Source organism: Schistocerca serialis, chromosome 2 (assembly GCF_023864345.2).
Source record: "Schistocerca serialis cubense isolate TAMUIC-IGC-003099 chromosome 2, iqSchSeri2.2, whole genome shotgun sequence".
Taxonomy (NCBI): domain Eukaryota; kingdom Metazoa; phylum Arthropoda; class Insecta; order Orthoptera; family Acrididae; genus Schistocerca; species Schistocerca serialis.
This window is the reverse complement of record NC_064639.1, coordinates 908,774,660-908,800,689: the sequence shown is the minus strand read 5'-3', so window position 1 is coordinate 908,800,689 and position 26,030 is coordinate 908,774,660. Positions and strand designations below refer to the sequence as shown.

Here is a 26,030-nt window from a genome sequence, read left to right as displayed (position 1 = left end):
GAAGAGTTGAATTGTGCTTATTTTTTATTTATCTATTTAAGGAATATGTATTCCATAGACCAGTACTGTTAGCACAACACTTACGAGGGGCATCTGAAAAGCCCATGCAAAAATAAAAACTACTTACATGTTTGGGGTAAACCTTTTTTATTTTTCGACATAGTCTCCTTTTAGACTTATGCACTTTGTCCAACGCAGTTCTAATTTGTTGATCCCTTCTGAATAATAGGAATTGTCCAAATCTGCAAAATAGCTATTAGTTGCTGCAATCACGTCCTCGTTTGAATAAAATCTTTGTCCCACCAGCCATTCCTTCAAATTGGGGAACAAACAAAACTCTGAGGGAGCCAAGTCTGGAGAATAGGGGGGATGAGAAATGAGCTGGAATCCTATTTCCATTAATTTTGCGACCACAACTGCTGAGGTGTGAGCGGGTGCTTTATCGTGATGGAAAAGGACTTTTCTGCGGTCCAATTGCCGGCGTTTTTCTAGTAGCTCGGTTTTCAAACGGTCCAATAACGATGAATAATATTCGCCTGTAATAGTTTTACCCTTTTCCAGATAGTCGAGGATTATCCCTTGAGAATCCCAAAAGACAGTCGCCATAACCTTTCTGGCCGAAGGAATGGTCTTCGCCTTTTTTGGTGCAGATTCTATCTTGGTAACCAATCGTTTACATCGTTGTTTGTTCTCAGGAGTATAGTAATGTATCCATGTTTCATCCACAGTGACAAAACGACGCTTAAGTCTTGCAGATTCTTCCTGAACAGCTGCAAACGACCTTTGCAAGACTTCACACAATTCCATTTTTGATCAAGTGTGAGCAATCGCAGAACCCATCTTGCAGATAGCTTTCTCATGTCCAAATGTTTATGCAAAATATTATGTACCCATTCATTCGAGATGCCCACAACACTATCAATCTCACGCACTGCAACTCTTCTGTCATGCATCACCATATTGTGGATTTTATCAATGATTTCTGGAGTCATAACCTCCACAGGGCATCCAGAACGTTCAGCATCACTTGTGCCCATATGGCCACTCTGAAAATTTTGAAACCACTTCCAAACTTTTCTAATCGAAGGTGCAGAGTCACTGTAATGTTTATTAAGTCTCCTGAGACGTTCTGCCTTTCATAAAGTAATGTTTAATCATCACTCGAAATTCTTTTTTGTCCATTTTTTGACAATCACTCGACTTCCTTGATTCCCTTGATGCCAAACACAAAGAAATAGACCAATATGACTGAAACTTGGTGTGCGTTCTTTCCAAAGATGCTACTAACCAAACATGACCTCAATACGCGCCGGTGGTGCCATCTCTCGGACTTTGCATGGACTTTTCAAATGCCCCTCGTACATGTGGAACAATTCAGTAAGAAGGAGACAAACAATAATAATAATGATTAAAAGAACAATTATACTAAAAGTAATCATGCAACTGGCAATAAAAGTCACAAAGAGTGGTTAGCTTCTCTGTTTTTCCTTTATAAAGTAAGAATATGGGTACACATAGTTATAAAGAATTACTTACACAGATATTCAAAATACGAAAGTCATTACCACAAATTTGCTTTACAAAATTGTGACAACAAATGGCAAACAAAAACCTTAACTCTTAATTCTAATATGAAAATTGAGAAAAAAATTCGGATGACATGGCAGTGTTTGCTTCTTGTGGTGATAAACATCAACCGCAAAAAGAACAATTAATACATAAAATCTGAAAGTAGAATGGAAATCCTTCACTACACGACTAAAGTCCTGTAAACCAACATATAAAAAAATATTTTTTTTAAATTGTGGACATTAAATAACGGAAGAAGTAAAGGTAACAACCCAACATATTGTTTTAGGCACACCAACAAAACAGAAAACATTGCTAAACTTGTTCATGAACTTTTTAACATCTCAATACCTCAAATGTACAGTGAGTTGTTTTCTTTACTTCTTTCATTATTTGTATTCTGCCTGCCACTTTCCGTTATCATATTTATAATGTGAGTTAACAATTAATTCACACAAGTAGTTGATGAGTAAAAGTATGTTTGCCAATTGCAGACAACAAATAAGCAGAAGAACAAAAATGGCCTGGATTGCTTTTGGTAAAATAGATACTGTTTTTAAACCAAAGCTTTCCTCCCCCATGCACCGCACCACCAGGAGGAAAGGAAGGGAGGGGAGGGGGGGGGGGAGGGGGGCGGGGGGTCTATGGCAGCTATCGACAACAACAACGTATTTCTGACCAGCAAGAGTGAATGTTTGGAGTATCTTTGACTGTTTAGTAAGCACTGTGCTCTGTTCATGTGCGGATCTCTCATGTAACTGTCTTTAAAAAAAAAAAAAAAAGTGGTATTACTCTATGTACAGATCTTGTACTCTATATTCTAGAGCCATATGTATTCCAAGTTCCTACAAATAAACCAAAGTCTGTCATCTGCTTTATCTACAACTTGGTCTAGATATTTTAGCCACAGGTTACTATATTTTTTTGTTTTGTAAAGTGCACAAATTTACATTTTCGTACATTTGATGCAAGTTGCCTGTCTTTGCACCACTTTGAAATCTTATCAAGACCTGACTGAATATTTGCACAACTTTTTTTGAGACAGTACTTCATTACATATAATTGCACCATCTGCTAAAATCTGAGTTCATTATTATATTGTTTGCAAGGTAACTAACATACAATAGGAACAGCATGGGTCCCAACATACTTCCACGGTCCATACATGAAGTTACTTCTGCATCTGTTGATGGTTCTCCAGCCAAGATAACTAGCTGTGTCTAGCTGTGTCCTGCCTACCAAAAAGTCTTCAATCCATTCACAATTTTGGATTGATACACCATATGATCATACTTTTGATAATAAAGATAAGTGTGGTACTGAGTCAAATGCTTTTCGGAAATAAAACAATGCATATACCTGACCACCCTGATCCATGGCTTTCATGCTGTCAAGTGAAAAAAGTGCAGTGGCAAAGTCCATATCAATTCAGGCGGCCTAGAAAAAATCTTACCTTCATAGTCTCAGATATTATTTAGGGTCATTCCATATCAAATCACCCAATAAAAAATAAATTTTACACCCACCTCCTTAGATTTTCATGAAATTTGGCTCAAATGGTTCTAATACCATCCTGACAACACCTGAAAATTTTTTTGCTGTATCTCTCATAGTTTTTTTCATAAATTTTTAAAGTTTTTATGTTTTGCATTTTCCGAACCTTCGGAACTGGTAAATTTAATTTGTATTCAAAACTTTAAAATTGCTTATCTTAAAAACTCTTTTAGATAACATCATGAATTTTTGCAGCAAGTTCGTTTATTATACATATTTGAAGATAAAAATGATACTATTAAAATATATTAATATTTTCTATGAAAAACAAATATATGTTTTTTTTCGGATGTTTTGTTTTATAAGAATTGCAATATCTATAGTCTCAGACCTGATAGAATGCTCAAATTTGTTTTAATTTACTCTTAAACATATAGGCTACTTGAAAAAAAATAATGATGGCTTTTTAACATGTTTATTAATTATAGTAGATTACAATTAGAATTATGTACAAAGATAGTGTACTTACGACACTTATGTATAACCCAACTGATTGCTTGAAGCATTGAATTTTTTGAGTAATTTTGTCTTTTTAATAAACATTAATGCTGATTCAAACTGTTTTTCCACTTCATCCAAGAGCTTTCAGTTCTTTTGATACAGTCTTTTTTGAAGTAATACATTCTTCCAGTGCCGCTTGATTGAGGTGCGTCTACTACACAGACTATGTGCTCCAAAGGCACTATGCAAGAATCTTCTCTTTCAGGCCAATACAATGATGCAGCTGGTCCTGAAGGCTGCATCTTCTTCATCATTGAATATTGTTTTTACCAGACCAAAGTACCAGTTACCATCATAATTTGCAGCCACATAGCTATTTATGGATGGTTCAACACGAACCCAATCAGAAGAAGAATGGAAAGAAAAGACTAAGGAGGGTTTTACACTATCTGTAGTCCTTCTAATTTCAAGGTTGTTTGTTGGAAGTGGTTTGAAGTTATGAAAACTTCTTGTTCCAGGAATGGTTCGGGTTGCTGAAAACGTTTTTCTAGTTTTAACCGTAGCAAATCAGCTTCTTTTTTGTCAATAAAGTGAAAATGAATGTTTTCAATATTTTTTTCACAAAACTTGTACACATTGATTTCTGTCATTATTTGTTCTTCGTCTGAAAGCTGTAGACTGGCTTTCCTTAAAATTCTTTTAATAGTTCCTCCTAGGCCATCACAAATTGACTTCCCATGACTTGTTGCAAAAAAAGAGTGTTGGGCCTTCAAATTAAAGTCTCTCAAGTGTTCAGTCAAATTTTTAAAACTGTTTCTATTTTTGTACTGCCCAGCACAACCATCTGTAAAGTAGTGAACTGAGTCAATGTCAGTATGATGTAATGACAGCCACTTTGTAATTTCTTTTTGTACAAAGTTAACAAAACCAGTGTCATGTTCTTGGCCATCACTAATAAAACAGTGGTTGGAAACAAAAACATTGTTTTCCTCATTTCTTAGAAAAACTCCAACTGGGTGTAGAGTACAATCACCTCTATTCCAGTGGTAACTTTGGATCTCATTTTGTATAACAAAGGAATAATTTTCACTGAAATCCATCACAATAATTGTTGTTTTGGGTGGTGGGTCTTCTTTCAATCTTTTAAAGGCTGCTGATTGGGATTTCGCTATAAACGTGTGCGAGGTGAGCTTTTCCAATGACCTAACCAATAAAGAAATGTAGTCTTCAACTCTGATAGACTGTTTGATCATTTCTGCCCTGTCTCTGTTAACCCACTGACTGATTACAATTTCTTCTTCTAAATCATTTTACACTCTCAACTTCTCCTATTTCATCACAGTGTAGAGAGGAGTTGTCCTTGTAACACATCCTTCATTCCGTAATCCTCCTAGCCTCAATCTCTTCACTTAGTTTTTCAGTTAAGTACTCAGTTAGCGTAGTATTTGCAGGACAGTTGTTGCAATGATGTAGCATGCAGTTTTGGTTTTCCGTGTTGCACACAAGCATCTTCATTGGTCTTTATATGATTCTTCAATTTTCACAGCATCCAGTATTAGTTTAACATTCTGGTGGATACTGCATACACATACAGCATGTGTGCCTGCAGCACCAGCAAGGATACACCATTTAGGTCTCAAGAAACAAAATTTTGAAAATCCTACTTCTACCTCGGGATTCTCCCATTTGAAAGAATAATAGAGTTCTCTCAAGTTACACAAAATGAGTCTTTTTTGCATGTACACATTTTTTTGAACACTTACTTTCTCTTTCGTTCCAGGTAGCACCCTGGAACTTTCATCCTTTTCATAAAAATCTGTTACAAGTCGTACTGTATTTTCAGAAAGAGTTTTACCTTTTTTTGGACCAGGAGTTTCCAAAATACCCTTTTCAGATTTTACCTTTCTAGCTTGTCGCACCATGTACTCACATTAAATTCTTTCATCACTTTATTTCGACTCCAAGAATCTGGAGCCAGGTCAGAATCTGGATTTTTCTAGGCCTCCCAACACATGAAATCTTCTCTTTCATAAGAGAAATCATTACATCAAAATCCTTTGCTTTCTCAACCACACTTGTATCTTCTTCGTCATCATCAGAACTTGGTGTATCATATTTTAATCCTTTTGAAACCGCCTTTTTTGCAGTCCTTTCAATACTGCTAACCTTCCTTTTAAAATAAGACCCTTTACTTTGTTCTGACAAGCCATGAAGCTTTATCGGTGTTAAACCTAAATTATAAAGAGCAATGTTTGTTTGTACGAGGGATTCATTTCTGGATTCCAATGATTCTAATTCAACCATGACTTCATCGTCTGTTTCACTTTCATTGACTTCAACTCTTAATTTTTTCTCACAAAAGTTACAGTATGTTGAGCAAAGCTTTTGTCCAGGTTTTATGCTAATATTTTTTGTCAGTAATTGTTTAGAAAGATCCAAGCCTACACTTCTCAACGATTTTGTGATGGGCTTTTTGTGTTTTTTTTGGTGGGTCTACACATGTTGTTTGATACTTTTCAAAAACATTTAAAAAGTAGTAGCTGTGGTGTGAACATATATTCTTAAATTCACACAGATTAATTCCAGATCGTAAGTGGATCAAATCTTTATCTTCCCCACTCAATTCAGATACCAGTTGTAACTTTTTTGAAGGTGTGTAGGTTGTTTGGAAACAGTCAGATTTTTTAAATAACCCTATGCTACAGGTTTGAATATCTCACATACTGATTTCACTTTTGGTCTGATTACTGTTCTGGTTACTTTTATAGGATATTGGAAAAGAATCTCTGTACACTAAGTAACAGTACTTACTGAAAGTTCGAATAAACTTAATAAAATACTATCCAAGCACTATTTAACACTGTAATAATTTTTTACTTCAAAACACAGGAGTAACAAAACAAAATCCAAGCGTACATTGTTACTCCAAGAAGACAAAAATTTATTTTCGGTGTCTAAGTCACTTGGTACTTTTTATTTTTAAAATATAATTAATATTATTTTAAAAATTTGATAACTATTAAACAGGTTAAAAGGCCAACATAATTTTTCTTTTATCTAATAGCCTATACAATTAAGAGTATTTTAAAACAAATTTGAGCTTTCTATCAGGTCTGAGACTCTAGATATTGCAGTTTTTGTAAAACTAAACATCCATTAGCTAAAAAAAAAACTTGTAAATTTTTTTTTCATTTGGAAGATTTTAATATATCTTTACGGTAATTTTTTTTAACATTTAGATATAATACACAAACTTATTCCAAAATTTCATACTGATATCTTGAGTATTCTTTAATATACAAATTTTTTTAGTTGTGAGGACACGTTTAAGTTAAGATTTCCGACTGCTGAAACAACGCCAAATCTAAAAACTTTAAAAATTTATTTTAAAAAAAAACTATAAGAGATAGAGCAAAAAACTTTTACAAGTGCTTTCAGGATGATAAAAGAAGTAATTGTACCAAGTTTCATCAAAATCTGACATGGTTGGTGTCAAGGCCTGGGTGACTTGACATGGAATGACCCTTTAGCATGTGTTAAAATGAAGGACTAAGTAAGGAACACTTTTTTTTTTCTCTCTCTCCTGAAAACAATTTCAGCTCCGAGATACAGCCCTCCACAAATATGACACTGCACATACCACTTTGAGGATGTGAATTTTGGAAAAAATTTTAAAATGCTGTATCTCTGGAACAGTGCTAGATAATTTTTTGGTTTTTTATTTACTTGAAAAATAATTGCTTTATGATTACAAAGAAATCCTCTGTTTGGACTTATCTGTCAAGGTTCTTTTCCTGTAGCATTCTGTACTTTTTTTATGATTTATGGGAAAAAAATTTTCAAAAATACCAACCCATAAAATTTTTATTTTTTTTCTGTTGATTAGTACCATATAGTTCTACATTCCCTGGAAAGGAGAGCTTCCACTTTTTGGCTGAACAGGTTTTATAAGCAATTAAAATTTTTTGCCTTACATAAAACCTGTTTTATTACCACATAACAGGCTCATAAAAATCAAAACTAGCCTTATTTAAGATAATTTTTGTTTTGAAAGATGAGTAAGAGACTCACTTTTCAAGCATTTGAAATGGGTCCAAAATGTATGTGAAAGATCCAAGACTTAAAGGTTTCAATTTATACAACTTCTGTGCACTCTGTTTTGTACTAAAATTAGCCATTCAATGAACTAAAACTGTGTTCCACTGCTTCAGTATCTTCCTTTGATATAGAGTGATGTCTTCCTGTTGAATCAATAGGAACTGGAGCACTCACAATCTTCAAAACATTGTGAACAGGAAGCGAGCATTGATGGTGTTGTTGCTGTCCTTCAGCTAGAAACCTATATCCAGCAGCTGGTCCATGTGGTAGCATAAAGTTCGCTACAATTTCATTTAACTCATAACTTGTGTCTATAATCTCTGCAATCCATCAGTCACAGACATACACACATGCCACAAACATCCCCCTTCTCAGGTTGTGAATCTGAATATTATCCTGCTGTTTCTGAGTTGTTGGCCGAACGAACAAAATTTCTTCTTTCTTGCTCTTTAAAGTGCATGCAGTATGAGTTCGCCCATCACTTTGAGACCAAAAATGTATCTTCTGAATTCCTTTCAAAGGAGTGGTTTGCTTGGACCATTCTTCTTTTTTCTGCTCACAACTGGTAACGATTTTTAAAATGACTAGGAGCACCATCAGAAACAATGATGATCTTCTCTGCCCATGTTTGCAGTTGAAGAATTTTGCACATTGCTAGCAAAGCATGTGCTGGGTCATGTCCTGTGTCATCACTTATAACTGCAGCACTTGTGGCCTCATTTTGAAAATATGTCACTCCTGTAAAAATTAAAACCTGGTCATTACTCAAATGATACTCTTGTACTTCTTGAGGGAGAATTACAGAGCAGTTGTCAGCAAAATCACAGTGAAACATTTAACATAGTTTTTCAGCCTGTACAAACCCTTTCACTTCTGCAATGTGTTATTGTTGCAATTTCTTCAGATGCTGGTGTGTTACTGCTTTCACTCATCATTTACAAAGTTCATCAATGAAACTGTCAAAAGCAACAGTTTCCTTAATTAGTTTATTTTCCTCCCAAGTCACATATGTAATTTTTGCAGAGTTATCTGCTACATCTTCCAGGCCAAGTGTCTGCAAAGACTGTCCTTCCTTTCCAGGAAGTCACCACATTCTTTGTGTCATAGACTACTAATGACTTCACACACCCAACTGAGGTGTCATTGTCATGTGCCCCAGTAAGTTCTTCAAAGTTATCACACAAAGTTCAAAATTCGCGCAGTACACACGTAGGTAGGTGTGGAACTACCCACTTAGGTCTTAGTGCATAAAATTTTGATGTTCCAATATGTGAAGTTGTATAGTTGCTCTTCTAAATTGCAAAAGTTTCTTTAATACTGTAAGTCATGTACCTCTTCACTTTCACGAATTTTTGACCTCCAACTATTACAGTTACAGTGTCTTTTTTGTTGGCACTTTGGCGGGAACAGTCCTATTTATCTTCCAGATAAAATGACTGCACTATTTGAACTTGAGCTGCATCCATAGGATGACCATAATAGGGATCTGGTCTTCTAAAGACTCCTTTTACAGACCTCACATTTCTTTATTTGTCTTCCATATACTTCGATTCTGATAGAACATGGTTCAAAATTGTTTTCTTTGAAAATGTCTCTAGAATGACAGTTAAAACTTGCACCTTTTCACTGTAGGATGCACAATATTCAATAGCTTAATTGATATTTGTGAAAAATTCCTGGCAAGAGGTGCACGAGTGCTATGGTTCATTTTCTTTTGAAGATGGAATTTCTGCTTTGAAGAGTGTGGTCAGTTTTGCTGTAGTGTATTCATCCATAGCTTTAGTAATTTCTCTGTGCTTTCTTGATGCATAGAGCTTATGATTCATCTTCACTGACCACGGTTTCTTAACAGGACGAACACCTACTTCTGCAGCTGACTGATTCGGGGTATTTAATTCTTCCTCTATTGATGCAAAATCTGCACCATGGGACATTGTTGTTATTTTATCAAAACATTTAGAACACAAAAAATCATCACAAGAAACGTCTTCACTTTGAAACAGAGACTTCAAATGAGAACACTTATTCCCAATCTGAACATTTTTATTATTATTATTATTATTATTTGTCTTATATATATCACTCTTTTATGGATTACAAATAGTCAGCAAACTTCACTCTCCTGTGGCCCTGGTCAGAAGACATTTCAAACAGTCCTTTTCACAAAACATACTGCAACTGTCTCAACTGGCAAATTCCTCACAAAAACACATAACTCACAGGATGGTCTCCGATTTCTTGGATGCCTCTTCAGTAAACAAATTAGCACTGAACAACTACAAAACAGTAACCTGCAATGAACAACCACGATAAAGAAATTGACAAGAAACTACAACAAAGAGTAAGCAATATCTGCAACAATGAAAGTGAAAAGAAATAACTGCAACAACGAAAATGATAAGAAATAACTGCTCCAAAGACAATAGAAATAAACATTGTAACAAAGTAATTAGTAAGAAACAACTTCACTGAAGACATTCATTACCTTTGAAAGTTAAAAAAAAAATTACTTATAAAATAAAACCTGCCAACTTAAAGGTGGAAGCTCTCCTTTACAGAGAATATGGTACTACATGGTACTAATCAACAGAAAAAATCTAACTTTTCTGGATTGGCATTTTTGAAAAAAAAAATTCTGTAAATTATAAAAAAAAAAATTTCAAAAGGTGACAGTAAAAGAACTTTGACAGACGTTTCCAAACAGAGGATACCACTGTAATCACAAAGCAATTAGCTTTCAAATTAAAAAGCCCTAATGAAATACCTAGAACTGTTACAGAGATAAGGCATTTTTAAAAATTTTCTAAAATTCCCATCTTCAATATGGTGTTTGCAGTGTCATCTTTGGAGGCCTGTATCTCGGAGCAGAAATTTTTCTGGAGAAAACAAAAAAATGTGTTTCTTACTTACTCCTGAATCTTAACATATGCTAAATTCAATAACATCCAAGACTATGAAGGTAATCCCCTGGCCTGAAGTGATACCGATTATGCCAATTTGGGTTTCATATGATCAATGTTTCCTGTAGTTACTAAAAGAGACAGGAAAACAGACCAATCAGGGAACACACTAGCATATGAGACATAATTATCTCTGGAATGAAAAGGAAATAGATTTACGTGAGACATGTCTCCAGGTGAATGGATGCTAGGTGGATCTAAGTAGTTCTCTGCTGGATTCCATGGGATACGAAAAGACCCAAATGGCAGCCTAGTGAAAGGTGGGTACACGACATTAAAAAAATGCACAGGAACAACAAGAGTGCATGTAACCAACGACCATAATTTACGGAAAATTCTGGAGTAGGTCTTTAACCAGCAGCGGATGCAAAACAAATGTCGCTAATGATGATATATGTTACCTGAGCTGAATCAATACACAAATCAAAACAAGTTTTGCATCACAGTTCTGGAACCTGTACAGAAAATTGGAATAGAGATCAACATAAACATCATTTCCACACTATTTATTGCTCATGAAAACCCGCATTGCATGTTGTACCACCATACAGCGAGACCTTCAGAGGTGGTGGTCCAGATTCCTGTACACACTGGTACCTCTATTGCCCAGTAGCACATCCTCTTGCGTTGATGCATGCCTGTACGTGTCATGGCATATTATCCATAAGTTCATCAAGGCATTGTTGGTCCTGACTATCCCACTCCTCAACGGCGATTCGGCATAGATCCCTCAGAGTGGTTGGTGGGTCACACCATCCATAAACAGCCCTTTTCAATCTATGCCATGCACGTTCGATAGGGTTCATGTCTGCAGAACATGCTGGCCACTCTAGTCGAGCGATGTCGTTGGCCTGTAGGAAGTCATTCACAAGATGTGCATGTGGGGGTGCAAATTGTCATCTGTGAACACAAATGCCTCACCAATACGCTGCCGATATGCTTGTACTATCAGTCGGAGGATGGCATTCACGTATTGTACAGCCATGACCACCAGTGACATACATCAGCCCCACATAATGCCACCCTAGAACAGCACAGATCCTCCACCTCGCTGCACTCACTGGACAGTGTGTCTAAGGCGTTCAGCCTGACCAGGTTGCCTCCAAACACATCTCTGACAATTGTCTGGTTGAAGGCATATGCAACACTCATCGTTGAAGAGAACTTCATGCCAATCCTGAGCTGTCCATTTGGCATGTTGTTGGACCCATCTGTACCACACTTCATCGTGTCATGTTTGCAAAGATGGACCTCGCCATGGATGTCAGGAGTGAAGTTGCACATCATGGAGTCTATTGCGCACAGTCTGAGTCATAACACGACGTCCTGTGGCTGCACGAAAAGCATTATTCAACATGGTGGCATTGCTGTCAGGGTTCCTCTGAGCCATAATCCGTAGGTAGTGATCATCCACTGCAGTAGTAGCCCTTGGGCAGCCTGAACGAGGCATGTCATCGACAGTTCCTGTCTCTCTGTTTCTCCTCCACGTCTGAACAACATTGCTGTGGTTCACACCGAGACACCTGGACACTTCCCTTGTTGAGAGCCCTTCCTGGCACAAAGTAACAATGCAGATGCGATCGAACTGAGTTCTGGGAACCGGGGTAATGCAAAACATTTTTTGATGTGTGTAAAATTCTATGATGCTTAAGTATAGTTACATTTCTTCAGCCGACAAGATATTTTATAACTTTTTTTTTAATGGTGACCTTTTAAGACTGCCTGGCTTAGACTCAGACAACTTCTTTGGGAAATACTTATTCAAAAATGATTGGTATGTTGTTTGAAAATAAATTGTACTCTGGATTAGCATTATCTCTAATATTATTATCCCTCCAGCCAATCACCTATGTGTTTTGTTTGTTTTATAATTATTCTCTCCTGGGGCTCAGATGCACTATAAGGGGCACTGAAGATATTGAAATAAGCTTTCAGGCATTATGATCAAACAGTCCATTTGTAAACTTCTCAAATATGGGATGGCTACCTTAATGATGGTCTGCAAAACAACTATCAACTGAACAGTAGTGACCAACCAAATGAGGCAGCGCTGTTGTGAAGATGCTGGACTCTTATTCAGGAAGATGGAGCTTGCCCTGTCCAGTCATCTTTGTTTAGGTTTTCCATAGTTTTCCTAAATCATTTCAGTGCAGGGATGGTTCCTTCAACAAGGCCACAGTGAACCACTAGTCATCCCTTCATTTAACATGTGTGTATAACTGTCTTGAGCAGCTCGTTTGGCAGCCCACAAGCAACAAAATATCTTACACCTTGCAGCTACAAACAGGCCAGACCTTATCGATGGCGTCAGTTGACAGACAGGGATTGGTGATCATGATGTCATCATGGAGGCTATGGCTACTGAAGTTAACAAATCAGTTTAGAAAGCTAGGAGAGTGTTTCTGCTAGAAAGGGTAGATTAGCAGTTGTTAGCATCTCACTTACACAATGAATTAACATCATTTAGTTCTAGTACGATGGGTGTAAAGGAAATATGAGCAAAGTACAGACAGATTGTAAATCGTGCACTGGAGAAGTATGTCCCTAGTAAGTGGATTAAGAACAGAAAAACCCACTGTGGTTTAACAATAACATTTGGAAAATGCTGAGGAAGCTAGGCTGTTGCACTCTCCACTGGAAAGAGAATGTACAAATGATGACAGGCAAAGAATAGTAGAAATTCATGCACCTGTGAAAAGATCTATGCATAAAGCATACAACAACTACTACCATTCTACTTTCAAAAAGATTTGGCAGAAAACTCAAGAAAATTCTGGTCCTATGTCAAATTCCTAAACAGACCTACAGCTTCCACCCATTCACTCTTAGACCAATCTGGTGTGGCAGTAGAAGAGAGCAAAAAGTAAGCTGAAGTTTTAAATTTTGCATTTAAGAACTCATTCATGCAGGAGAATCATACACACATACTGTCATTTGACCATCACACACAGCAATAAGCATTCCTGGCATAGAGAAGCAACTAAAAGAGTTGAAAACAAGTAAGTCACCAGGTCCTGATGCAATCCAAATTTGGATTTACAAAGAATACTGTACGGCACTGGCCCCTTACTTAGGTTGTATTTATCATAAATCTCTTGCCCGGCTCAAAGTTCCACATAACTGGAAAAAAAAATTGCAGTTGACTCCTGTATATACGAAGGGTAAAAGACAGGACCCACAAAATTACAGACAAATTTCCTTGAGACTAAAATGTTTATGTCCATGAATCATCACCGTTTTAGAAAACATCACTCATGCAAAACTCAGCTTACCCTTTTCTCATATGATATACTTTGAACTACCAATGAAAGGCAACGAGAAGATTGCATATTTCTAGATTTACCAAAAGCATTTGACACAGTGCCACACTAGAGACTGTTAACAAAGATACAAGAATATGGAATACAGTTTCAGATGTGCAAGTGCCCTGAATAGTTCTTAAGTAATAGAACTCAGTATGTTGTCCTGAATGGAGATTGTTAATCAGAGACATGGGTATTGATATGAGTGTCCCAGCGAAGCGTGATAGGACCACTATTATTTTTTATATACGTATATGATCTGGTGGACAGGTTGAGCAGCAATCTGCAGTTGTTTGCTGATGACTATGTGTTTTATGGGAAGGTGTCAAAGTTGAGTGACTGTTTAGGAAGATATTAGATGACTCAGACCTAGTTCCTAGTTGCTGTGATGAATGACAGCTAGCTTTAAATGTAGAAATACATAATTTAATATGGATGAGTAGGAAAAACAAACCTATAACATTCAGATACCGCGTTAGTAGTGTCCTGCTTGACATAGTCACATTGTTTAAAAATCTGGACATAACATTTCAAAGTGATATGAAATGGAACAAGCATGGGAGGACAGTAGCAGGGAAGACAAATGGTCAACTTCGGTTTACTGGGATCATTTTGGGAAAGTGTGGTTCACCTGTAAACAAGACCACATGTAGGACGCTGGTGTGAGCTACAGCTCAAGTGTTTGGGATCCACACCAGGTCAGATTAAAGGAAGACATCAAAGCAATTCAGAGATATGCTGTTAGATTTGTTATCGGTAGGTCTGGACAACAAGCTGTATTACAGAGATGCTTCAGGAACTCAAATGGTAATCCCTGGAGGGAAGGCAATGCTCTCTTTGAGAAACGTTATTAAGAAAACTCAGAGAACTGGCACTTGAAGCTGGCTGCAGAACAGTTCTACTGCCATCAACATACATTTTGCATTAGGACCACGAAAATAAGATGCGAGACATTAGGGCTCATACGGAGGCACATAGATAGTCATTTCCTCTCAGTCTATTTGCAAGTGGAACAGGAAAGGAAATGATTAGTAGTGGTACAGGGCAACCTCTGCCACGCACTATCCTATACCTGTATACTTTACTTACACACACACACACACACACACACACACACACACACACACACACACACACACCTCATAACACCTATGCCCCTACATGGTGCCGGCTGGACTAAGAGTGCCAATGGTGTACTTTAACAGGTGGAATGATTGCGGTGGGGGTAGTGTTGGATGAAGTGAGAAGAGGGAGAGGGAAGTGGGAGGCAGGGAAAGGGACTGAGGTTAAGTGGCTAGCAGCTTCAAAGGAGCAGTCTGTTAGCCAGCTATGAATGTGAGTAGGAGGGGTTGTAGGTACATGACCTCGACATGTAATGTGCAATTATGAGGGCTGGTGAGGAGTGGCACACGTTGAAGGCGACATGGGGACATAAATTGGGAGGGGGTGACAGGATGGAGGAAGCGGAAACTGTTGGATGGAGGGTGCAGGAACAGTGGGTTACCTGAGATAGAGGTCAGGACAATTTAAGGGGTGTAAAGGATGTGCTGTACGGATAACCCCCACCTGTGTAGTTTAGAGAAGCTGGTGGTGGAGTGACGGGTCCAGATGGACAAGGCAGTGAAGCAGCCATTGAAATCAAGCATATTGTGCTCAACTGCACGCTGTGCCACCAGGTATTCAAGTTTGTTCTTGGCAACAGTTTGGCTGTGGTCATTCATCATGACATAGCTGCTTTCACAGGTAGCCTGGTATCTGATGGAGTAGGATAAGTCTATGACAGGGCTGGAGTAGGAGGTACTACGTGGGTGGACTGGGAAGGTCTTGCACCTTCATTTTCCACAGGAATGTGATTAATGTGCAAGGGATTGAAAGTGGATGTGACATGGGATGGACTAGGATGTCATGTAGGTTGGGTGGACAAGAGAACAGCACTTTAGGAGGTGTGGGAAGGCTTTTAGATGAGATGTCCTTCATTTCAGGGTGGAAAGAGAGAGATAATCAAAGTCCTGCTGAAGGACATCATTCAGTTTTTCTAGTACAGGGTGACACAACGTGATGAGGAAGGTGTTCCTCTATAGCTGATTCTTGGGGGTGGTGTGAGGATTCAGGATGTGTAAGAATGCAGCACAGAAAATCAGTTTGTGGACTAGGTTTGGGGGATAGTGCCTGTCTGTGAAGGCCTTCGCAAGGCATTCAGCATAGTGGGCAATGGAGTTCTCATCACTGGAGATATATCGTCCACAGGTGGATAGGCTGCACAGGAGGGATTTCTTGGTGTGTAATGGATGGCAGCTGCCGAAATGCAGGTACTGTTGGTGGCTAGTGGGTTTAACATGGACAAAGGTTGTGATGAAGCAAGGTGGAATCTTTTTACTTCTCCTCTTGTTTTGCCACATGCCTCGTTAAAATTCATTTTTTCATGTGTGACTAATTACCATTAACATACATGAATATAATCTGCATTTTCATGAAATGCAGATTATGCTAGCCCTCAGTTTTAAAGAATATAGCACCAGATCTAATTTTGTGCTTATTTTTGTGTATGTAATTAATTTTCTAATTCATTTTGACTATCCCTAGTTAATATCTTTCATTATAGGATGAATTCAGTAATTGTTTCATAACTTAAATTCTATTGTTGATTTATAAACAAATATAAATTCTATAATTATAAACATTTGGAGGAACAACTAACACATTCTTTAAGTATTTATTTGGCTCTATTCGAAAACATGTTAGCAAAGGCAACCCTTAATTAATTCCAAAGTAATGACCAATTGTGTCAAAAGTATTGTTTGTATAGCTATATCTGTTAATTTCATCATTTAAACAAATAATTCTGCTAAACTAAACACTTGTAGCAGAAGAAACCATTAAAAGAAGTAAGTTTTCAATGTATTCAGTTAATTTAATGAGTTAGGTTTTAATTGCAATTTCTGTGCATTAAACATTGAACAATGTGTAGTTTCAGTGCCTATTATTGTGATGATATATAAGAGCCCGATTTTTGGTCCCGAGACAGTCAGTCCACAGCTAAGTTCCAGACGAGGAACCTGTATTGGTTAGGTCAACATCAACGCATCAACTTAACAGTGGAATAAGGGTACCTGCCACATCTCCAATCTCCATTCCCAGCCAGCACCCCCAGTCCCTCTCCCTGCCTCCCGCCACTGGCCCTCTACCCACCTCATCTGACACTACCCCCCACGACAACCAGTCCTCATGCCAAAGTACAGCATTTGCACTGTTACGTCAGCTCAGCTAGCACATGTAGGGGCTTAGAGAGAGAGAGAGAGAGAGAGAGAGAGAGAGAGAGAGAGTGTGTGTGTGTGTGTGTGTGTGTGTGTTTTACTCTAGCCCATAAAAGGCAAAGGATAACTCGAAAAGTTACAAAGTTTTCCTTCTTTTGTGTGTGCCTATTGACAGCTCAACACTTCAGCTTTTTGGTGAATCGTCTCCATTAATCGAAAAGTATTTACTTATATTTGCCCTTGTATTAGGCTCCAAAATTCTGTATCATTGTACAATGAACCTTGGGTCTAATACTGACTGTCAGAAATTAAAGCTGTTAACATTCTTGAACTTTATACCACAATTTAAGTGTTTCTAATTAAGTGATTAAATTACGCTGCACAAATGTGAACACTCCATTGAGTCCATCTCACGTAGGGAAAACAGATTTTTAATGTATACACTGGGCAAGTAGTAAGATGCATCATTAAACCCCACTATGTAGTACCTTTACGTGGCCTGAATGTAAAATGATTAACAAAACAGAAATCAGTATGTGTGGACACAGGAAGGAAGTTGACATAATTTACTTCAGTTGAAGAATGGAATGACAGTAGAACGCTCTCATAATATAAATAATAGTGGGGGGCCTACATATAAAAGTAAAAAATATTGTCCAGGAATGAAATAAGAAAAAGTATTATCACTTCCGATTAATTCTGGTGTGGAAATGTGTACTCAGAAGCAGTTGGATCTAAGACAATTAGAGAATAACTGTGCACTGAACTTCATTAATACCGTGGGCATTCCTACGAGAAAAATAACTTAGAAGTAGACTCCAGTCATTTGACAGTAGCATAAACGTTGCAAATCTTGTGCTATACTATAACGATGTCTGCGGAGGAAATGAAAACCAATGGAGGATTAGAAGACGGAAGTCCGAGAAAGGCTGGTGGAACTATCTGATACACAATTCAGATGTATCATCTGATGAGGAAATGCTAAGCCACGGGGGCGGTTGTTGTTTTACGTAGGGAACTCGAAAGGATCAAGGTTACTAAATAATAGGAAAGGATAAACCGGGCAGCCATGCGGTTGAATATTATCCTTTATTACAGTTTCTTACGTGCTGCCTTGATGTCATTTGTTTACTCGTCGTATTCCGCAAATAATCTTTATTAAGCCTTGCAGATTTTTCGGTAACGAACACTCGTCGCCAAAGAAAAACGTCCTTACTTGCTGATAATTTGTGTTTCGACTCAGCAACATTATTTCCACGTGAGCTTCTGTTTTGTGTTAACGCTAATTCCACCTAATTCGCGTTATGGCTTTTCCGTAAATTGTTTGCACACAAAGTATCTGTATTCGGACGAATATTGGATCCCTACATTCCACTCATTTTTTAGGCGTCTGCTTCGAAACAGAAAACAGCTAAATTTCTTAACTATTTAACGATACTAAAGTAGCTTTCGTTGTTTCACTTTTAAACAGCTCGCCGACACCCGCACAACTTTCCGCCTTTTCCTTCACCAAACGGAAAATAGCAAAGTGAAATGAAAAGGTGGTAAAGACTTTCGTTCTCTGTAGCAACAGTAATATAATTTGTAGTTACCTGACAGAGTAATGAGTTCTGGCAATCCCTTTTTGCTAGAAAGCGAGCGCAAAAGGGTAGATAAATCAGTCATAATGTAACAGAATACTGTCAATAGCGAGGGCAATCAGTTATGACAGACAAGTAGTAAAGTATGGAAATAAAATCGTTTGACTTCACTGTAAAATTATAACTACAGTTTCCACTGATACTTAAATTTCCAAATCAACTTCTTCACTGTTTATGTACTATACTTGAACCGATGTGTTTGAAGTGGAGAAATCAAACATAGTCTTTGCTCGTTGCCAGACATGCGACTTGACGTGAGGCAGAGTAGTGAGCGTTGTTTAGTGAATGAGCGAATACTACAGTGAAGTAGTGAAAGTAAGTTCGAGGATGAATGACAGTCGTGTACAGATATTGAAGATATTTCCAGTATTTACTGTCCTGTTTTCATTATGGGTTCTGTATGTGACGCTTAGAGTTCTTGATGAAACTGGACAAAGTATTTTGGTTTTCGCATTGTTGCTATCGCAAGTCTATTTAAACTGGTTGGCACTGCTACTTGGCAACCGCAACTGCACAGCTTCAAGAAGTCAAGATAAAAGTTACTTCAGTTGGGAACTACTGAGTGCCGCTTCCGATGATTACGACTTCAGTAACTCATCACCTCCATGGGATAGTAACAGCGAAAAGAATGTTGAGGAAAACAAATTTTATGATTACGATTTTGTTTCGAACACAGACATTACAATGCAAAGAATTTGGTATTGCCCTCGCTGCTGTCAGAATTCTTTCATAAAATGTTCCCATTGCTCAGTGTGTAAGAAATGCATTATTGAGCGGGATCATCATTGTTTTTTCTTGGGAACGTGTATTAGCATGAAAAATATCACATACTTCATTATTCTGTTAATTTACACTGGTCTAACATCATCTTATGTCACTCTGTTGTTGTGCAACAAAATGAATTTGCTTGACTCCTCTACTACAGTGTTAATGGAGCACTTCTTTCCAGTATCATTTGCGAAATGGTTATCGGGCGAAGAATATACATATAACCTAATAGAAAAATTGCTGTTGAATGTGTGCGTGTCGTTGGCTCTATTTAGTTTGGCATTTGCCGCCTACTATTTGTGCAAAGCAGCAAGAAGTAAAACTTTACAAAAGTCACATAAGCAACGGGATATTATTTCCTTCCTGAAATTTACAAGAAACAATGCATCGCATTTTAGAAAGCATAATCTCGTTAATTTAATATTCCCAATGATTCTAATGAGGTATTTGCCTTTCAACGTAGCGTCCAACACCCACAAAGAAAATTAAGTTTCGGACCACGACTAAAGTGATAAAACCAAGCACTTCTGTAAACATTGCATAAACTTCAAGCAAGATTTAGGATCTGATCTTCATAACTCTATTTGAGTACATCCAGTAAAATAACACACAATTTAACTGTCAAATTCATAAACTTGAAATTCAGACCTCTGTGCAAATGTTTGCTAGATTTATACTTTCTGTGTGTAATATATTCTGTGATACTGTAAATATACTGTTGTGTGAAAATCACTTAAGATGTGTTGTAACATAAAATGTTACTAATCTTCAGCAGTTTTATTGTAGATCCAAAATGGTAAATTGATATATGGAAATTTTCCAAGAAAAGCAAGCAGTTGAGTTTGAAAATCATGTTTCAAGGGGAAATTAATGAATTTTGCTTCTAAGTGCACTTTTAAATTGATCATAAAGAATAAAATAAACTAACACACCAGTCTTTAACAGAATGGTGAGTAGTTCATATGTAACTTTTTTGATTCTCAACCCATTGCTTAAAATGTTCTTTATAATCTAGAACTTCATTATGTGTGTTTTACTAAGTATTCTGGGAAACTTTTCACATAAATTTATTTGTACCAGGGTCTATTAAAAAAAACTGAAGGTAAAGACAGTAGCACCAGTCATTTGCGTATTATTTCCGTATGTACCACTCACTGACAGTTTACTGAACATATTGACAGTTAGCTGAACATCTATTTAAAGAATTCAGAACCATTCTGTGGTATTTAGGATGTGGGGAATTGTATAGCACAAAATGTGAGAGAAATAATACAATTTTATTGTAGTACAATATAAATGGATAGATAAAAAATTCACTCACAAAGCAGCAGCAGCAGGGGGACACACATACACAATAGGATTTAACTTTTACAAGCTTTTGGAGCCAGTGGCTCCTTCTGACAGAAGAGTTGGAGAGGAAGGAAGAGGGGTTGAAAGAAAAGGACTGGAGATGTTTAAGGAAAGGGCTAAAGTTCAGAAAAGTCACCATGAACCCCAGGTCAGGGGAGACTAACCTGACAGAATGAGAAGGAAAGACATTATCAGTCTTTCCTCCTCATTCCATCTGACAAGTCTCCCTTGACACATAGTGATTGCCACTGTAAAACTTTGCCAACATGAAAGTCCCTAACACTATGTTTTTCACAATTTGTGATTCACACTCCCCCCCCCTCTGTAATTTACCTTTTTTCTCATAATCTTGTATTTTATGGTATGCCCGCCATGCCTCAGAAATTGTTATTGAAAGGTGATGCTATATCCCCCTGAAGAGCATTTTTCAGTGTCAATGGACTATACTCCAAATTAGCAGAGAGAGACTATTCCTGAAAGTAAAACCTTATTTTGTGAGCTATCAGACATTATTTTAGAAGGAAGAAGTTATTGAACTTAATTTATTGTCTTGAGATTGAGGGCTACTTGAATGTGATTGAAATGGCAGTTCTTGGTTGATTTTATTGTAAACAGCCTGTACCAGGTGTGCATTTTCTTTGATGGGTTGTGGCTTCATTGAACAGTTTTCTCATTTTCTCCACATTAGGGAAAGTTAGGTGTCTTCTTTGTCCCCACATCAGTTTTCCTTTGCGTAATTGTTTTCAGTAGTTAGTCTCTCAGCTAAAATTTTGGTTTCCAGAAATTGTAAACCACCTTTAAGATTTACTAGTTTGTTAGTACAGGTACTTCTAGAAATCATTGGAGGTGAGTTCTTGATATTTTCCATATTCTATGTAGCTACTTTCTAAGTTATTTTTAACATTGAATTGACACAATTGGGAAGCTCTAAAACCATTCTGTATTGTTTGCTCAGAAATGCTTTTCATGCTTCCTTTAGTATCAATCCAAAGTTTTCTTATGTTTTACTTCCAGAGTTGGATAAATATTTTTTCACATACTTCCCATTCTTGTTTTAATGGTTGAAATACATACATCCATTAGCTGTAAAATGTGTGTTGAGTTAGGAAATAATACACACCTGTCATCTGATTTGAAAACTTGAGTTGTCTTTTGCTATTTTAATTTTTTTATTTCAAATGTTGTTTTATTCCTGCAGTCAAGTATTAAACTTTATTGCTTAGTAACTTAGATAGTTACTATCATGTTCCATGAATCATTTGTGTGATGAATTGTAATGATCGTTTTGCAATCGTTTCACAGATGAATTTGTAAATATGGCTATATATGGAACATTATAAGTTTTATTATTATTAAATATACAGCAGTAACTCCTACAGCAATCTTTTACACATTACAGCAGTAGAATTTCTGAACGGAATAGAAGTTGTCAAGAGGAAACTTTTTCAGTTTATTTTCAGATTTTACATTGCTCGCTGTCAGGCATTTTATCACTAGCTAAGTGATCAAAAATTTTAGTTGCAGCTTTTGCACCCCTCTTTTTCTTTTGCTAAAGAAGGCCTTAATGTGACGTAATGGATGCCATTTTCCCTTTTGCTATTGTACTTATGTACATCATTCTTCCTTTTGAACTGCTGTGTTGTAATATTTACTAGAAACTTCATGAGGGAATATATATACTGTGAAACAGTAGTCAAAATAATTAATTCCTCAAACAGATGTCTACAGGAGGATCTTGAATGAGCACCACATATTATTCTTACTGCATGTTTTCATGTTTTTGAGCAATGAAGACTTTAAGGAAGGAAATTGAGTTGTCCCAGAACATTTCCCATGTGATATTAGTGAATGGAAATATGCAGAATCTCTCAGCTTACTGATATGTCTCTCCCTAATGTTTTCTGTGATTGTAAGTGCTTTTTCCAGTTTAAATACTCATCAGTATGTGCACCCAAAAATTTTGAAGTTTCCAGGCTATTTATTATTTTTATTATTTCCTCAGCATTGTCAAACTTGTGATTGTTGTAGTACCTTTCTTTAGATGCGCAGCACTGAATTTTAAAATTGAGTGAGGCCACTCACAGATAACCAAACAATGGCACTGTTAGAACATAGTTTACCGTTTCTTCTATTGCTGTATGTGTCCTTGGATTTATTACAGCACTAGTCTCATCCACAAACATAACTAATTCTGCATGTTGTATAATAGATGGAAGATCAGACACATATGAGGAACAATGACAGTTATAAGGTTCAGCCTTGGAATACTCCATATATAATCACTGTATGTGATTTACTGGCACTCATTCAATATCTCAGCTTATTGAAAATGCCTATGAGGGTGATTATTTTATTAATTTTACTCAATTTGGCAAGCATTTTGTTAATTCTTACAATATATTGTTGCACAAATAACAATATAGAACATAAATCACTGACTAACTTGAAGAGCATATCAAAACAGTGTTTACACCTTTCACCAAAACTGGGTTTGGTTGCTAAATTAATTTGGCAAATTGTGCCGTCATGTCAGTCTTCTTCGTTTCTTCTGCCTTTTATAATCACCTTCTGGAACTTTTCGTCTTCTCCCTTCTTCTATTTCTACTTCTGCTCCTGTTCCCCACAGAATTCAATTTTTGAGTGTACATAGTTGATCACTAGCAGTGGGACTCCCACATTTCTCCGAATACTCTTGTGTTCACTTCTGCTCTTCAGTCATGTAAAACTATTTACATACAATAATACCTCTGAAGAGGTAACAGAACAAATTTTGTGGCACTAAATACACTGCTAAGAGAGCAATTTTGTGATTGGCAAAAATAGCAGAAGAAAGATGTTGGTTTGAATTTGTTGGAATTTGACCTCAGGATTACTTTATGTAATATGAAGAGGTCCTTTCAATTCTCTTAACATTTGTTTCGAGTGGATGCTGACATTCCACAAGACAATTGTTTTCACTAAAATTTTCTTATCTTGGAACAAGTGTCATTGATGAAATTTTTGAGCAAAATGAACTGGTCAGAATTTGTAGTGTATTTAACCTTCAGAAGAATAGAGGCAGATCAGTCAACAGAGGACTGTCCCGATACCTCATATTTCACAACAGTAGCTTGGTTTTGAAACAATAAGCGATGTGTGAAGAACATTCATAGAAGCAGTCATTATCTCATGGTTACGACATGTTAACAATCTGCAGAACTGATTGACTGTCAAGCTTAGTAGCTAAGATACATTTATTTTGACTTCCTTTGCATGAGACTTTATCAGACTGAACTGGTGGGAGTTCTACAACAAGTATTTAATTTTATACAGGATGAGTCACCTAACATTACCACTGGAAACACCGCCCAAACCACAACAAACACTGAATAACCAATTCCACAGACCGAAAGTGAGGAGAGGGGCTGGTGGAATTTGTCAATACAGACCATTGAGCAATGCACAGAAGTATGGTTTTCAACACATACTTATGGTTTTTTTTTTTGATAAAAACCTGTTGTTATTTTTAGCACAACTGAAAATAGAAACAAATTCTTAATCAATGCAATTTGTTACATTGTAAAATGTCGAGTATGTCTGGAGTAATTTGTAACATAAAGTTGACACTTGAAACATCAGACGTTTACTCACGTGTTCTAACAAACAAGATCTGTAGGTGTACATTTACGAAGACTATGATGTTTGAGATTAGCTGTCTCAGTGTCTGTATATAGCACTTGCTGAATTAGTCCTTGTACTCAGAATAACTGTACATCGTGTTACCAGACGTCTGTAATAGTGTACTGTACACAATTAAGAACAGAAGTATGCACAGTAGGAACATGAAAAGGTTGCAAGTAGAACAGTGTTGTAAGAACTGTGAAAATGGTTTACTCTAACTCTGAAAAGGCAGAGATGATACTTATTAAGGCAAGTGTAGACAAAATGCAGCTGCAGCCTGCAGGTTGTATGCAGAAAGGTAGCCAGACAGAGATCATCCAATGCACCGCACATTTCAAAATGTCTACAAACAATTGTACGCAGCAGATACGGTTGTAATACGTAAATGGGTCCATAACAAACCCATCACAGGATAAGCAGGTGCAGTTGGTGTGTTTGCTGCTGTTTCCGTGAACCCACACGAGTTCACATGACATCGCTAGAGGCAGTGCAATGAATCAAAGTAGTGTAATGTGCATACATCATTGCCACAAATTTCACCCGTATCATGCGTTACTGCATCAGCAGCAATTACATGCAGATGACTTTATTAATCGAGTGAATTTGTCATTGGGCATTAACAGAGAATGCATTGCAGTTCTACCTGTTTACCGATGAAGCAGCTTTCGCAAACCACGGTGCAGTGAATTTACAAAACATGTATCACTGGTCCATGAACAATCCTTGCTGTCTTCAACAGGTAGAGTGGCAGTGACCGTGGAATGTAAATGTATGGTGCAGAGTAATTGGCAACCATCTCATTGGTCCTCACTTCATTGAAGGCACCCAAACAGCTGCAAAATACATAGTTTCGACAAAATGATCTGCCAACATTGCTAGAAAATGTCCCACTGGAAACGCATAGACGTTTGTAGTATCAACATGATGGTGCTCCTGCTCATCCTGCAATGAACACTAGACTGACCTTTGACAGAATATACGACAGGTGTTTCATAGGACCTCGTGGATGCATAAATTGGCCAGCCCGTTCTCCTGATCCTGACCTTTAGACTTCTTTCTGTGGGGTATGTTAAAGGAGAAGGTGTACCGTGATATGCCTACAACCCCAGAGAATATGAAACAACATATCGAGGCAGCCTGTGGCAACATTACACCAGATGTACTGCATTGTGTAAGACATTCATTATGCAGTATATTGCAAATGTGTGCAGCAAATGATGGGCACCACTTTAAACATTTATTGGCCTGAAATGTCAGGACACAGTCTGCTACATTCTGTAATTGAAAACAAAAAACAAATTTGTAAGTTTAACTACATCCTCATGTACATTTTCTTCTAACAGATCAGAGCCATCTAGTATTGTTCAGAGAAAAAGACTAATACAAATGTGAGCATGTGGACGTATCATGCTGTTCACGTCTCTTCGGAACCTA

The 26,030-nt window shown here is 37.2% G+C and overlaps 2 protein-coding genes across 2 annotated transcripts in view; one reads left to right on the top strand and one right to left on the bottom strand.

Moving 5' to 3' along the window:
• The window catches only part of LOC126458266 (uncharacterized), a 275,178-nt gene extending 256,204 nt beyond the window's left edge, over positions 1 to 18,974 (bottom strand). The window contains exon 1 of the mRNA XM_050095191.1: positions 18,771 to 18,974. Within this exon, the coding sequence (XP_049951148.1) occupies positions 18,771 to 18,843 (73 nt within the window). The 5' untranslated portion in view covers positions 18,844 to 18,974. The remainder of the gene's footprint in view (positions 1 to 18,770) is intronic.
• LOC126458267 (putative ZDHHC-type palmitoyltransferase 2) lies at positions 18,959 to 20,318 on the top strand. The gene has a single exon (XM_050095193.1). It carries the CDS (start codon positions 19,104 to 19,106, stop codon positions 20,073 to 20,075), a length of 972 nt encoding a protein of 323 aa, XP_049951150.1. The 5' UTR covers positions 18,959 to 19,103; the 3' UTR covers positions 20,076 to 20,318.
• The last annotated feature ends 5,712 nt before the right edge of the window (positions 20,319 to 26,030 follow it).

Bases quoted from the DNA above. Each gene is read 5' to 3' on its own strand.
- LOC126458267 (XM_050095193.1), top strand. From the start codon at position 19,104: ATGAGCGAATACTACAGTGAAGTAGTGAAAGTAAGTTCGAGGATGAAT.